Source organism: Choloepus didactylus, chromosome 8 (genome assembly GCF_015220235.1).
Source record: "Choloepus didactylus isolate mChoDid1 chromosome 8, mChoDid1.pri, whole genome shotgun sequence".
In the NCBI taxonomy this organism is placed as follows: domain Eukaryota; kingdom Metazoa; phylum Chordata; class Mammalia; order Pilosa; family Megalonychidae; genus Choloepus; species Choloepus didactylus.
The window spans coordinates 128406807-128422627 of record NC_051314.1 but is presented as its reverse complement, the minus strand read 5'-3'; the positions used below and the strand labels follow the sequence as shown (position 1 = coordinate 128422627).

Below are 15821 nucleotides of genomic sequence, written 5' to 3'. Positions count from 1 at the left end.
CTTGCAACCTGGTGCACACACCTCACTTCACAGATGAAGAGACACGGAAGGGCTTGACTGATCTTTCCGGGTCCTTCTCTGACAGCTCCTTCTCTTGTGCCTTGCCAGCACTCCTTTCTTCTGAGAACTTTTGTTTCTTCTTTTGTCCCAGCACTGAGTTCAGGTTGACCTGTAGCTTGTTAGTGAGCACCACTCCCTGCCTCGAGGCTGGGGGCTTCTTTTTTTTCAATTTTATTTTGAAATAAATTCAAACTTACAGGAACAGTTGCAAAAACAATACAAACCCCATAAACAGAACTCCAGCACACCCTGGCCCCCCTCCCCCAATACCCCGATCCACCAACTTTAACATCCCGTCACATCACCATTTCTTTCTTTCCCTCCCTCCCTCCCTATCTGTCATCCATCATCTATTGCTCTGTCTTCTAAACATATGAGAGCAAGCTGCACACATCCATGAACAAACAATATAATTCATATATACATTTCCCATGAACAAGAACATTCTTTTATGCATTCCCATTAAGCACAGCTAAGAAGTTCAAGAAATTCAACATTGATACAAAACTTACATTCTATATTTCCTTTTTTTTTTTCTTATGTCCCAGCTGTGTCCCTTTGAGCCTCCTCTCCTCCATCCTCAGATCCCATCCAGGATCATCCTTGGCATTTAATCGTCATTATCTATTTAGACTGTCTTTTTTTTTTTTTTCAATTGTGGAAACATATACACAGCCTAAATCTTCCCATTCCAACCCCTCCCTAGCATTCCATTAGTGGGATTAATCACATTTAGAATGTTGCAATGCTATCAACTGCCCACCATCCATTACTAGAAATTTCCCTTCACCCCAAACAGAAACCCTACACTCATTTCTTAACTCCCCATTACCCCTTCCCCCACTTCTCGTAACCCATACTCTACTTTTCATCTCTATGGTCATATTCTCTGATACTTTGTTTGAGTTTACCATGGGACTTAAATTTAACCTCTTAAATCTATAACAATCTTGTTTTTCTTTGATACCAACTTAACTTCAGTAGGACACATAAACTATGTTCCTGTACGCCTCCATTCCCCCACCTTTATGTAGTTCTTGTTGAAAATTACATATTTTACATTGAGTCCAAAACCACTGATTTATCATTACAGTTTATGTATTTTAGATCCTGTAGGAAGTAAACAGTGGAGTTATAAATCAAAAATACAGTAGTATTGGTATTTATATTTACCATGTGCTCTTTACTGGAAATCTTTATTTCTTCACGTGGTTTCAGTCAATTGTTTCGTGTCCCTTCCTTTCGGCCTGCTCAATTCCCTTTAGCATTTTTTATAGGACTGATCTACTGGTGATGAAGTCCCTCAGCTTTTGATTATCTGGGAATGTTTTCATCTCCCCTTATTTTTACCCTCCAGTTGTTTGTGAATTTTCTAAGTTTCTGATGGTTATTGACTTCTATTTGTATTCCACTGTGGTCAGAGAATGTGCTTTGAATAAATGCAATTTTTTTTCTAAAATTTATTGAGGCTTGTTTTATGTCCCAGCATATGGTCTATTCTGGAGAAAGATCCGTGATCACTATAGAAGAATGTGTGTCCTGGTGATTTGGGATGTAATATTCTATATATGTCTGTTGAAATTCTCTATATCTCTCTCTCTTTCTTTGTTTCTCTGTCAGTAGGACTCCCTTTAGTATCTGAAGTAGGGCAGGTCTTTTATTAGCAAAATCTCTCAGCATTTGTTTGTCTGTGAAAAATTTAAGCCCTCCCTCAAATTGAAGGAGAGTTTTGCTGGATAAAGTATTCTTCGTTGGAAATTTTTCTCTCTCAGAATTTTAAATATGTCATGCCACTGCCTTCTCGCCTCCATGGTGGCCGCTGAGTAGTCACTACTTAGTCTTATGTTGTTTCCTTTGTATGCGGTGAATTGCTTTTCTCTTGATGCTTTCAGAACTCCTTCTCCTCAGTATTTGACAGTCTGATTGGAATATGTCTTGGAGTGGGTTTATTTGGATTTGTTCTATTTGGAGTTTGCTGGGCATTTATGCTTTGTGTATTTACATTGTGTAGAAGGTTTGGGAATTTTTCCCCAACAATTTCTTTGAATACTCTTTCTAGACCTTTACCCTTCTCTTCCCCTTCTGGGACACCAATGAGTCTTAAATTTGGATGTTTTATTTATCTATTGTATCCCTGAGATCCATTTTGATTTTTTCCCCATTCTTTCTTTTGTTCTTTCATTTTCTATTCTGTGGTCCTAGAGGATGCTGAGTTGTTGTTCAGCTTCCTCTAATCTTGTATTATGAGTATCCAGTGTCTTTTTAATTTGGCCAACAGTTTCTTTTATTTCCATAAGATCTTCTATTTTTTTATTTACTCTTGCAATTTCTTCTTTATGCTCTTCTAGGGTCTTCTTTATGTCCTTTATATCCTGTGCCATGCTCTTCTTCATGTCCTTTATATCCTGTGCCATACTCTCATTGTTTTATTTAGTTCTTTGATTAATTGCCCCAAGTACTGTGACTCTTCTGATCATTTGACTTGGGGGTTTGGGTTTGGGTTTGGGTTCTCTATATCATTTCGTTTTATCATATGCTTTAAGATTTTCTGTTGTTTTTGGCCTCTTGGCATTTGTTTTACTTAATAGGGTTCTTTCAGAGTCTATAAAATACCAATCTCTAATTTGTCAGATCTACAGTTGGTGGCGTACACTTTCTCTAACTAACTAGCAGATGGCATCCGCGAGTCACCTATTCCCCTCAAGTCAGTTCTCCCCAACTTTGTCTCTGTAGTGTGTAGGGGTCTGATTCTTGTGGGGTTCAATTGGTGCACCAAGTTTGTGTGTGTTGTTGGTGCTATCTGCCCTGAATGTAGGGCATGTGTCTGAGCGGTTAGGGAGGCAGGGCAGCTTTAATAATCAAACCTCTTAGGTGTTCCCGGAGATTTAAGGCTGTTGCAAAAGTCTAAGCCTTCACCTCAGTCCTGCCACAGACTGTCTCTGCCGCTGACCCACAAGTCCTTGGTATTGGCGTAGGGTCCCTGGGATTTCTGAGCAGGTCCCTGTTCTCAGCTGTGCTCTTCCAGGACCCCTGCCGAGGGAAGGCTGCACCACATCACAAGTGTGCACTGGCCCTCCAGGGAAGCCCTGGGCTGCCGGGCCGTGCAGGGGTGTTCCCAGTCTGCTGTAAAGATGGTTTATGGGGTGTGTTAATTTTCCCATCTTTGCACAGATCCGCCTTTCCAGCTCCGGGACAATCAGCTGTGGGTGCCCTAAAGGCCACTGTCCACGGCCGATATTGTGGCGTGTGCACGGTGCTGCGGGAGACACTCCCCGTCACACTGGGACCCTTGGTGCACCTCTGGGGTATGGGTCTGGCCCTGGGCGGGAGCATCCCAAGCCTGCCGGGGAGATGGTTGCAAGGGGCGTGGTTTCTTTCTCCTTTTGGCAACCCCCTGCACCCCTGGCCCCGAGACAATCAGCAGTGGGTGTGGGAAGGGCTATCATCCAGGCTAGACACTGAGGCGTTGGGACAGCCCACTGCTGCCATGCTTCACTGCGCAGTTCTCACCATGGTATCCACAGTCAGTCCCAGGTTTTTTTTTCTTTAAAAAAGAACTAGTCCATCTCCAAGTGCCAATCCATGGTTTCCCCACACCTCAGCGTGGCTGCTGGACTTTCAGCCAGCTCACTCACTCGTTTCAGAATGCAGACTCCCGGTTTCACCAAATGCATGGTCCCTGTGGATATAGCAGACCTTGTCCGGCTGGTGCATTGCTGGAACTGGTGTTCTGGGTCACTTTCTGGCTTTTATCTAGTATTTTTCATGGAGGTGTTTTTTTGCCCTGTCTTATCTAGCTGCCATGTTGGGTTCTCTCCTCCAGTGAAATTCTTAGCATAAAATATTTGGGGAATTCACTGGTACATTTTTTTTACCACTGGTATTTAATTGATTCAATAATGCAGTAAGTTTTCATCAGACCATTTTAGAAAAATGTACTTTAGTCACTGAGAGAATAAAATCAAAGGGACAGAGGCTTTTAATCTTCCTATACCCAAGAATCATCTAAACAAGAAGTGAACACAACTCTCTAGACTCAGTTAAACAAAGTTGTTGTCAGAAATAAGAGTTGGTTTGGTCCAAAGTCTCAGGACTATAAAGAACACAAGTCAATGAAAGTTTCTTATTTTACCATAGACTTTTGTGAGAATAAAACTCAGAATGTACTCAAGCCATACTCAACTGACTTACTAGAAGCATGAAAGAATTCCATGTACCATTACCAAACAAAAGTCAGCCTAATTCTCAAGTATGTGGGAATAAAATGAGTTAAGTTCTGGGATTTGCTTTTAAAAAATGTCAACAACAATGAACCAGATGATGAAATTGTTCTGAATAAAAATTAAAAGTCAGCCCATATTCAAAAAATAAAGTCTCATCCACAAATATTGTAAAAACCTTTCAGGGAACCACATATTTTAAGCAACACTGGTTATAAACAAAAATAGGGCCCAACAGTTTAATTCAAACAAAACCTTGAAGTTTTCTGTCATGGGATTTAATTTTTAATTTTAGGTTAAGTGCATACTAAGCAATCCAAGGTGTCATTTCTAACTTAAATCAAGTTATGAACTGAGATTTTAAATCTATCACATAAACTTAGGGCAAGCAGAAAATTTTAAGGTATGTTTTAAAGTGCCCATCAAAACAAAACAAACAGAGGGGTACAGGCAAGACAGTAAAATGGTTAAATTATTCAGCAATGTTTCCAGAGACTTCTAATTTAACATAAAAGGTCAAGCCAACAAAGTCACATCAATGCAGCTAAACAGCTTCTCAGATTCCCTTGTAATCCAAATTTCAGCCATGGTGCACAGTTCTAAACCTTGGAGGAGAAAGCACTTCTGGGAGCACTGAAGACTTCTACCTCTAACTCTGCATTACAGTTCAGAAGCAAGCGCTGTTTACCATATAGGGCAGCTCTCTGAGAACGCAGAACAAAAGAGCTGAGGACCATGTCAAAATATGGCAAGAGAAAAGCACAGCGTGTCTCAACAGTTCATGTGGCACCACTAAAAATTAATCCAATTAAATATTGTGCTTAACGGTCTCTAAGACTGTAAGAGTCTCCTAGAGGCCAAGGAGATGGCTCAGATTAGAAAGCGTCTCACCTGCAAAAGAACTCCCACAAGTCTAGGTTTTGAATTCTCTGAATTCTTTTAATTCTGTTGCGATCCATTGTTTTCCCAAAGAGACTAGCAACTTCATTATATTCATGTGTTTGACTGTGCAAAGGAATAAGCTGGAAAAAGAAATTTGCATCATTTCATTGAGATCCTTTTTAGTCTCTTCTACAGTTTTAAACTTAGCCAGTTCTGCTCTTACCTGATATGGCATTTCTGTATTGACATTCTCCCAGTGTGGTGGCATGGGGATAGCCTCATTTTCACAGATATAACTTTAAACAGCAAAAGACAAAATAAAATATTAGATGATTATGATTACTGTCAGTGATTCAGCCTTTTGTCCAAAACTGAATGTTCATGTTCAGGGATTGTTACAATAAAGTGTATTCCTTTACTCATTTATTTTAAAATAATTGAACTGAATGCCTACTGTGTACTACTTTGTAGGTGCTGAAATGGGAACTCTGACGGATAACATCCAACCCTACATATCATCAAAACTTCAAAACAGTTGTTCAAATCTGTCTTGTTTTTCTGAAATTTCCTGAATATATTTAAAATATAAGGAAGATTTTTGGTAAAGAAAAAAAACCAAAGAAGGAAACCAAACCCCTGATTTAAAAAACTCCTTAATAGACTTAGACCACCTATCATATAAAATCCAAACCCATCAGTCATACATTTAATGTCCTCCGAGATCTAACCCAAACCTAAAGCTTTCTCTGTTTATCATCCACCATTCTTCTACACAAGCCACATAAATTCATTTAAAAACTTTTAAAAACTAGCTACTGAGGATCTAAGATGGCAGCATAGAGAGGAGTGGAAGCTAAGTAGTCCCCCTGGAGCAACTAAAAAAAACAGAAACAACTAGTAAATAATCCAGAATAACTGCGGGGGGACAAACGTGACTGTCCACTCATCATACACTAACCTGAATTGGGAGGAATGCCCAAGATCACAGCATAAAATCTGTAAGTAAAAACTGCAGATCCAAATCAGGAGACCCCTTCCCCCACAGCCCGAGCTGCAAAGCCTCGTGGTGCCAGAAAGAAGCTTTCTCCCAGCAAGCAACTATAGCTCAGCTGAGCTCCAACTGGGGTTTTAATTAGAGAGTGTAAACTGCTCACTACGAGGTACGAATCCCCAACAAGTAGACAGAGGCTTTGGGTGACAACTGACCTTGGAGAGCTGGAGGGTCGCCTCGGACTAGCTCTGAAGGGGACTCTCTGTTTCTTTTTTGGTTCAGTGGAGAAAGCCTCAGCCATTTTCAGTTTCTGGGTCTGTGACCCAGACCAGTGTAGAGACAGCACAGGCAGAGAGAGACCATTGAAATGCTAATGACCTCCCCCTAGGGGGGGTCTATCTTCTCTAAGAGGAAAGGGATGGGGCCCAGTTCTACTACCTGCCTTTCATTCAGAACTTGGGGAAAAAGAGCCGCACCTCCTTACACCAGTCAAGAATTATAGGCTAACAGGCGCCACCTGCTGGGCAGAAAAGCACAGTGACCAGAGGCATCAGAGGGTGCACCAATTTTCTAAGACACACCCTCAGGGAAACTGGATACTGAATATTTCTTCCTTCTGGGACCTGAGCCCATTCTGGTCTAGGGAGGTCTGATTGGGGTAACCAAGGAAACCATGCCTAGACAACAGAAAACTATGACATACACCAAGAAAAATGAGGTTATGACCCAGTCAGGGGAACAAACTTGCACTTCAACTGTGATGCAGGAATTGAAACAACTAATAATAAGTCAATTCAAAAAGTTTAGGGAAGATATGGCGAAAGAGCTGAACTGTATAATGAAAACACAGGACATACATAAGGTAGAAATCGAAAGTTCAAAAAACCAACTGGCAGAATCTATGGAAATGAAAGGCAGAAACAAGAGATGAAAGACACAACAGAAAACACAACAGCAGATCTCAAGAGGCAGAAGAAAACACTCAGGAACTGGAGAACAAGGCACCTGAAAGTCTACACACAAAAGAGCAGATAGAGAAAAGAATGGAAAAATATGAGTAACGTCTCCAGGAACTTAAAGACAAAACGAAAAGCAAGAATTTACGTATCATTGGTGTCCCAGAAGGAGAAGAGAAGGGAAAAGGGGCAGAAGCAATAATAGAGGAAATAATCAATGAAAATTTCCCATCTCTTATGAAAGACATAAAATTACAGATCCAAGAAGCACAGCAGAATAGAATACCCCAAACAGAATAGATCTGAATAGGCCTATGCCAAGACACTTAATAATCAGATTATCAAACATCAAAGATACATAGAGAATCCTGAAAGCAGCAAGAGAGAAGCGATCTATCACATACAAAGGAAGCTTGAAAAGACTATGTGTGGATTTCTCAATAGAAACCATGGAGGCAAGAAGGAAGTGGGGTGATATATTTAAGATACTGAAAGAGAAAAACCACCAACCAAGAATCCTATATAAAGCAAAACTATCCTTCAAATATGAGGGAAAGCTTAAAATATTCCTCTGACAATAGACAATGACAGAGTTTGTGAACAAGATACCTGCTCTACAGGAAACACTGAAAACAGAAAAGAAAAGACAGGATGACAGTTTTGGAGCACAATTTTGGGAGGCAGTAGCACAGCAATGTAAGTACACTGAACAAAGATGACTGTGAATATGGTTAAGAGGAAGGCTGGGATCATGTGGAACACCAGAACAAAAGAAGAACGATAAAGACTGGGACTGTGTAACTCAGGGAAACCTAGGGTGCGCAACGATTTTAATAAAAGGTACAAATATGTTTTTACATGAGGTAGAACAAATGAATGTCAACATTGCAAGGTGTTAAAAATAGGGTGGGATTGGGGGGGAAAAACAATCATGCAACTACAGGCTAGAATTAACAGAAATATTGTATTATGCTTCCTTAATGTAACAAAAGCAATACACCAAAGCTAAATGCGTAAGGGGGGGTGGGGAATAGGGGAAGGGTATGGGACTCCTGGCACTGGTGATGTTGCCTGAGTCTTTATTCTACTTTAGGTTAATGCTATCTTTCCTTTTGTCACCTTCTAGCTATCAAGATTTTTTTTGTTTGTTTGCTTGTTTGTTTGTTTCTCTCTTTTTCTCTTGCCTTTTTCTTTTGCCTCTCTGCCTTCTTTGACTCTTCCTCCCTCTTTGTGGAAGAAATGTCCTTATATAGAGAGTGGTGACGGTGCTCAATACATAAATACGTGACTAAATGGGGAACCGACTGTTTACTTAGGATGGAATGTATAGTGTTTGAACAAAATCATCTTTAAAAAAATGGCTTGATGAAGAAACCTTGAGGGCACTATATTGAGTGAAATAAGACAGACATATAAAGGCAAATATTGCAGGGTCTCACTGATATGAAGTAATTATAATGTGTAAACTCATAGACATGAAATATAAGTTACTAGGATATAGAATGAGGCTAAAGAATGGGGAGTGGTTGCTTATTATGAGCAGAATGTTTAACTAGGGTGAACTTAAATATTTGGAAATGGACAGGGGTGATGGTAGCATGTAATGAGAATAACTAACAGTGCTAAAGGTGTGTGAAAGTGGTGGAAAGAGTAAGCTCAGAGTCACGCATGTCACCAGAAGGAAAACTAGAGGTTAAAAGATGGGAATGTATGAACAGTGAATCTTGGGGTGGACAATGTCCATGATTAACTATACAAATATTAGAAATTTCTCTCATGAACTAGAACAAATGTATGACACTATAACTAGAAGTTAATAAGAGAGAGGCATATAGCAAAAAAAACATATACCTATTGCAAACTATATACTACAGTTAGTAGAATTTTAACATTCTTTCATCAACAGTAATAAATGTACTGTACCAAAACTATGACTCAATAATGGAGGGGGGGGCATGGTTAGGGGTATGGGAGGATCTGAGTTTCCTTTCTTTTTTTGTCTTTCTTTCTTTTCTGGAGTAGTGAAAATGTTCTAAAAATTGGAAAAAAAAAATTGTGCTGATGGATGCACAGCTGTATGGTGGTGCTGTGGGTAGTTGATTGTACACTTTGGATCTTTGGATAGTTGTATGGTGTCTGAACAATCTCAATAAAAATATATATACATATATAAACTAGGTACCATGTCCAAGCGACTAGATGTTCATTCAGAAAAAGGTAATGATATTGGGGATCTGAATGGCCAAAGGCTGAAACGACATTCTCATCCCTTTGGAAAATTGGAGGTTATGGAAGAAATTAATAAATTTCAAGACTATCTTTTCTTTACTCTTTTAAAACTTATTTTAATTTTTGAAAAGATAATATGGTTCAAAAATTAGTTAAATATAAAAAAGTGCACAGTGAGAAGTTTCCTGCCATTCTAGTCCTGGGTCTGCCCCAACCCCAGATAATCATTGTTTTCAGTCTCTTAGGTATTCTTCCAGAACTTCTTTAGGTAAATATAAGCCTTTTTTTTTTTCCCCACACAAATGGCAGTATAAAACATATATTTTTGCACCTGACTTTTTTTTTCACTTAATATATTCTGAGAGAGATTTCCATATTTGAACCTAGAGAGTATCCTCATTCCCAGTCCCTGCAAAAGAGACTGGCCCATGGTGACACTCAGTAAAGACTGGCTGCATTAATGGGTGTATTCTATTTTAGAGAGACATAGAATCCCATTGCATGGATGTGCCATCATTTATCTAACCAGTCCCCTACTCATGAAATTTAGCTTATTTCCAACTTTTTGCTATTTTACTAATGCTGCAAAGAACAAGTTTGTCCATTTGTGATTTTACATGTCAATGTGTCTGCTGGATAACTTCTTAGAAATGGAACTTCTGTGTCAAAGAATACATTCATTCATGATCTTGACAGGTAATGCCCAAAGGCCCTCCATAGGAGTCGCACTCATCAATATTCCCACCAGAAATGTAGAGAAAGCCTATTTTCCAACAATCCCTCTAATAAGGTATGTTATCAAACTTTGATTTTTTTGTCAACCTGATAGTAAAAAAATAGTCAGGTAATGCAGGGAAACATCTTCAAGACCTAATATTAGGAGGTTACTTCTTGGACCTTACACCTAAAGCACAAACAATGAAAGGAAAAATAGATAAATAGAAACTTCTCAGAATTAAAATCTGCTGTACTTCAAAGGAATTTACCAAAAAGGTAAAGAGGCAACCAACTCAATGGGAGAAAATATTTGGAAACCATGCATCTGATAAAAGACTGATATCCTGTATATATAAAGAAATCTTACAATTCAATGACAATAGTACGAACAGCCCAATTATAAAATGGGCAAAAGATAGGAAAAGACATTCCTCTGAAGAGGAAATACAAAAGGCTAAAAAACACTAATAAGAATGGCCGCCATTAAACAAACAGTCAACTACAAATGCTGGAGAGGATGTGGAGATATTAGAACTCTTATTCATTGCTGATGGGACTGTATAATGGTTCAGACACTCTGGAAGACAGTTTCGCAGTTCCTCAGTAAACTAGATATTAAGTTACCCTACAATCCAGCAATTTCAGTTCTTGGTATTTACCCAGAGGATCTGAAAGCAGTGATAAGAACAGGTATTTGCACACCGATGTTCACAGCAACATTGTTAACAATTGCCAAGAGATGGTAACAACCTAAATGCCCTTTATGAGTGGATAAACAAAATATGGTATATACACACGATGGAATACTATGCAGCAGTAAGAAGAAATGAGGTTGTGAAACATATGACAACATGGATGAATCCTGAAGACATAATGCTGAGTGAAATAAGCCAGAAGCAAAAGGTATGTTACCACTAATGTGAACTCTGTGAAAAATCTAAAATAAGTGTCTTATATTGTAGAATATAGGGGACCTAGAGATAGACAGCAGCTAGGGAAGGGGGAATTATAATCTAATAAGAACAGACAAGATATTGAGGTGATCCTCATGATATGAGAATGCTCAGGTGTGACTATGGTTTGTTAACTGTCTTTTGTTATGGTAGGAGTATATTGGAAGGAATGAAGTTATTTCAGGATATTTATTTTTCCCATTGCTTTGCTTTATTTTGTTTGGAAATGTTTTTTATTTGATAAATACAGTAATTTTAAAATAAAAAATAGGTATTGATTTGTATTTCTCTTATTATGAGTGAGTTTGTATGAACTGCCTGTTCAAATCTTTTGTCCATTTTCCTAATGGGTTGTTGGTCTGCTTTATAGTTCCTAAGAGTACTTTATATACTAGGGAGATTTGCCCTTTGAATGTGAAATTCAGCAAAAATATTTTCCCCAGGTTTTGTTTACTTTGTCTAAAATATCTTTTTGCTATGTAAAAGTTTTTATTTTTATTTTTATGTAACTCATAGCCTTAGTTAAGGATAAACTTCTAGCTGACAGTAAACATGCCTTATTTGCCTTGTATGTAATAAGTGCTCAGTATATTCCTGTAATAAATGATGCTTCTATATCAGTGCCTACTGACCTTCGTCACTCTACTGCATTCTATCTGTACCTCCATTCTGGTTAACTCCTTCCCCCTCCTGTCTTTGTTCTATGGTTTGTACATCTGTGATAGAACAAAGTGCTTAACCCCATCATGTATTTCTTCCTCCCAAGAAAGTATACCAGATATAATAATATAAAATAACAGTAACATTTTCCACTCTTACATGTTATTTTTCTCCCAGATTACATATTCTTTGAAGATAAGTAATTCCTTTATGATATTCCTTGTACTGAAAAATGAAGATATGATATGGCTTGGAAGGAAATAATATTCCTCCTATTCCATAGAAATGATAAAGCATTCTTCATACAAGTGCTTGAATAACTTTTAAATCATGTTGCTAAAGTATAAGTCAAAAGTATTAGGAAACAAACTGAAAGAAACTTAAAATTTTCTTTCAAATTATCTCCTTGGAAGCAGCAAATGTGTTTTCTCCACAATTCACATGTAGGTATTCCTACAACTCACATTTTCTTTTTTTTTTTTTTGGCTTCATTTTCAATTCTTTGAACTGAAAGAATTCCAGTCCTTATCTGAGGAATCAACAGAAAATGGAGACATGATCTAAAAATTTTCCCTTCAATTCCATTCACATGAGTAACAAATATTTATTCTCTTCTGGCTTTTATAACTCTCTTTTCAGTCTGCATATAGCCAGACATAGCAAAAAGGAAAACTTGTGATGCAGATCCAGGGACATTGTGCTGTTGTGACATTGTGCTGCCATCTCCCTCGGGTGCCCTTTAGTCACTTTAGATTTGAAGTTGTTTCTGGGAATTGCCCAACAGGGATCAGTGGAGGTGGGAACAAAATGGGCAATTACCTAGGATTTATAGCCCGACTAATTGTATGGCTCTGTGAGGGTATTTCCGAGTTAACAATTCAAACTTACCTCAGTAGGTTATTTTAAGGATTTATAGCAGAGACCATAAAGCAACTTGTAACTACCATACAAACTGTTCTAAAGGAATGAAAAATATAAATATAAAGGGGAAAAGCAAATAACAATAGGAAAGGAAAACACTGATAGAAAATACTAGTATTGCTATTTCATCAACAAATGAGATTCAATATATTTAAAAGATTAATTATTAAGATTGTTAAACTACCAAAATATTTTTGGTCTATTTGTTTTCCATTGGATAATAAGGAAGAGAAGGGACAGGAAAAGCAATCCATATACTCTTCAAATCCCACCCTTTCTACCCCTATTCTCTCCACAGTACCTGAAAGCACTGATATAAAAGGGGGCTCTTTTTATTAGCGCTGCTTTCCAGTGGTGAGATTCATTTGCTTCATTTCTATATACAAAGACAAAGATATTAGATAAGTCATAGAAACATACTGCGCTATAAACTGTCATGAAGATTTGTAGCCACACTACATGATGATCAGGAATCAGGGACCTTTGGGAGTAGCTGGCAAGCACAGTGTATTAAGAATACTTTACTATATAGCTATGTATCATGTCATAAAAGTGCTATTTAGGGGAGCCTGAGCTAAGCTCACATGTAAATTGCACACACTGCTCAGTATACAGGGTTATTCATTTTTTGTGTCATTGCTTAGACACAAAAATACATGAGATCTAACCTTAGGAAAATGAAGAGTAATAGAGAAATAAATTATAGGACTAAATCTTCTGGCTAGTTTATTAAGTGGAAAAATGTACTTTGATTTCCCAAGAATTTTGTAAATGATAGAAAAAGATACCTTATCATTTAAAAGCTTGCAAAACTCTTAGTGTTTCAAAAATGTATACATTTCTTGTCTTCTCTTTAAATTGTATACCTAAACCAAAAAAACAGAAAACCTGGCTAGCCCAACAAATATTATATAAAAGATTCAAGTGATAAAAAAAAACTAACCAATTAACTAACTAAAGGTATCAATTTTCTTCTTTTATCTATCCTTTACTTGTGGGAATATTTACCAGGTCACTTTCTTTTTTTCCCACAAAGTTAAGGAGTAAGTCTTAATGTGAGACTCTGGCCAGTCTATCTTCTCTAATTGACATCATTCCATTCCAACATGAAGGGGATCAATCACCTGGGCAAAAACTAGTAAGAAATGTGTTCTGTCCTTTCTGTACTCTCCTAGACTCTACACATAACTTGCATTACCATTGCATAGGGGAAAAAAGCAAGATCATCTCAGCACATGGAACGACATCTGTGGTGCCTTCTTCTTATACCACTTCATTTTGAGTTTACTTTTCACCATTTTCAGAGAGAAACTTCAGTTGGCTAGTGGAAGACTGCTGGGCTATTAACTTTGCAAACAGCACATGTATCATTATGTGGTAGTTTGAGGAACCTGTGTATGCAATTCGTTTTCTTTGACAGAGATACTTTCTAATAAACCACACTGTCTAGGAGGAACCTTTCAAAAAATGAAGTTATTTGAAAACATTCTTTCAGAAACACCTGGCTTGCTGAATTACCTACCAGCTTTAACAAGATGAAGCTTGTCTTCTAAATGAAGCCTGATTTCTGTTTCAGTACTGCTTCAAAAATAGGACTTGTACCCAAGACAAATGTCATGACCCCCTTACAGGCAGCCTATTTGCCTAATATCATAAAACATCACGGTTAGTCAGGAGGAAGAATCTGACGATTTTAACTCTTGGTAGAAAAAAAAAACAGCAAGAAAAACAACTTCAGAGGGATGGAAATGATTAGACATGTGGTTGCATCAACCTCTTATTGACCAAATTCTCTTTATCATTTCTGGGCCCTGGCTCATCCAAAGGAATTTCCTAAGGTTTCACCACCCTGCCCAACCATGACACACTACTCAGTCTGTCATAAAGATGCTACTCCCAGAAACTGGGAAAGAAAGCTAGAGGACTGAGCCATGTAGCAACCAAAATGTACTCTTGCTTGTTAAGAGAGCCTCCACATTCATGTTTTGTTTGCCTCTATGCAGCGAACAGCTCAAGCTAGCAGCTTCAAACTGAAGAGGCTGAATCCAAAAGATTTTTCATGGGATACCTAAAATCATGCCCATATTAAATTCAAAGTGGGGCTGATCTCCAAATGAGCTGGCTAACATGTGGAAGAGCCAAAGAAATGAGAAAATGTCAGAAGGCAATGCCCATTTAGAGAAATGGTTTTCTGGCAAAGGCACCAGCAGAAGGGTCATTCTGATGAACTTTGGTCTGAAAACTGTCACCTGCCACTATAAGGCTTTGACTGTCACTTAACCTCTCAGTTTGATCCTTAAAGTAAAAAGGCTCCAACCTATTTCAAAAGATTTATAGGACAATGAATAAAACAACAGCTATAAAGTATTCTGTGTTCCTTAGAACAGAAGCATTACACGAACTCAAAATATATGACAGTCTCCACATACATTAATATCTATAAGCACATAAGCAGGCCTTTATAAAAGGCACTGTTGCTTAAGATTTTCAATCTTGAACGTTTATAGAGGTATTTTGTGCATTATAAAAAGGATTTACTTCACTGTTTGCAAGTACATCAACTAATCCTGACCCTCAGAGCTGTAGATTTTACCATATTAACCATATTTTACCATATCACACAACTATTAAGGAAAAGAAAACATACCTGCAAAGTCTATCTTGTAGCTGAATTTGGCAGTAGTAAAAGAAATGGAGCCACAAGGGTTTGTTTTGAAGCTTTTTTCGATATCTTCACTGCTAACTGAACACTGAAAGTTGGTATCCGGCTTTAAGACAAACCAGAAAGTTTCATTTACCAGCTGTTCACATTAATGGCTTGGCCACAGAGGTGGTACTGTGGTCATACAGACAAGAATGGAAGAAAGAGGGAAACTTGCTAATTGCTTGTTCTAGTCCCCAATACACAGGGAGAGTTGCTGTTAAGCCAGCATATAGAAAGTGGTTTAAGGATTTTCAGCAAAGGAACCTCAATAACCGGTTTTAGTAACTTTTTCCAAATACTACAATTTCCACAGTCACTTTCCCATGCGGCTCAAATTAAATCTTCTGTAATCAGCCTTGCAAGGTGAAAAAGAGCACAAGTTTTGGAAAATAGGTTCAAATTCTAGCTTAACCATTCCCAAGTTGTATGACCCTGGACAAATTACATGAACTTAGTTCTGAGTTTCACTTTCCCCAACTGGAAGACAGGGTGTTGACATCTGCCTCAGAGTTGTGAAGATAAAGGAGA

General features: G+C 38.1%; 1 protein-coding gene across 1 annotated transcript in view; it reads right to left on the bottom strand.

Annotated features, from left to right (window-relative positions):
* PARP11 (poly(ADP-ribose) polymerase family member 11) overlaps window positions 1-15821 on the bottom strand; it is a 66350-nt gene that overhangs the window by 11023 nt on the left and 39506 nt on the right. The window contains 5 exon segments of the mRNA XM_037846918.1: window positions 5172-5302; window positions 5386-5458; window positions 12891-12927; window positions 12930-12965; window positions 15237-15357. Of these exon segments, the coding sequence (XP_037702846.1) occupies window positions 5172-5302; window positions 5386-5458; window positions 12891-12927; window positions 12930-12965; window positions 15237-15357 (398 nt within the window).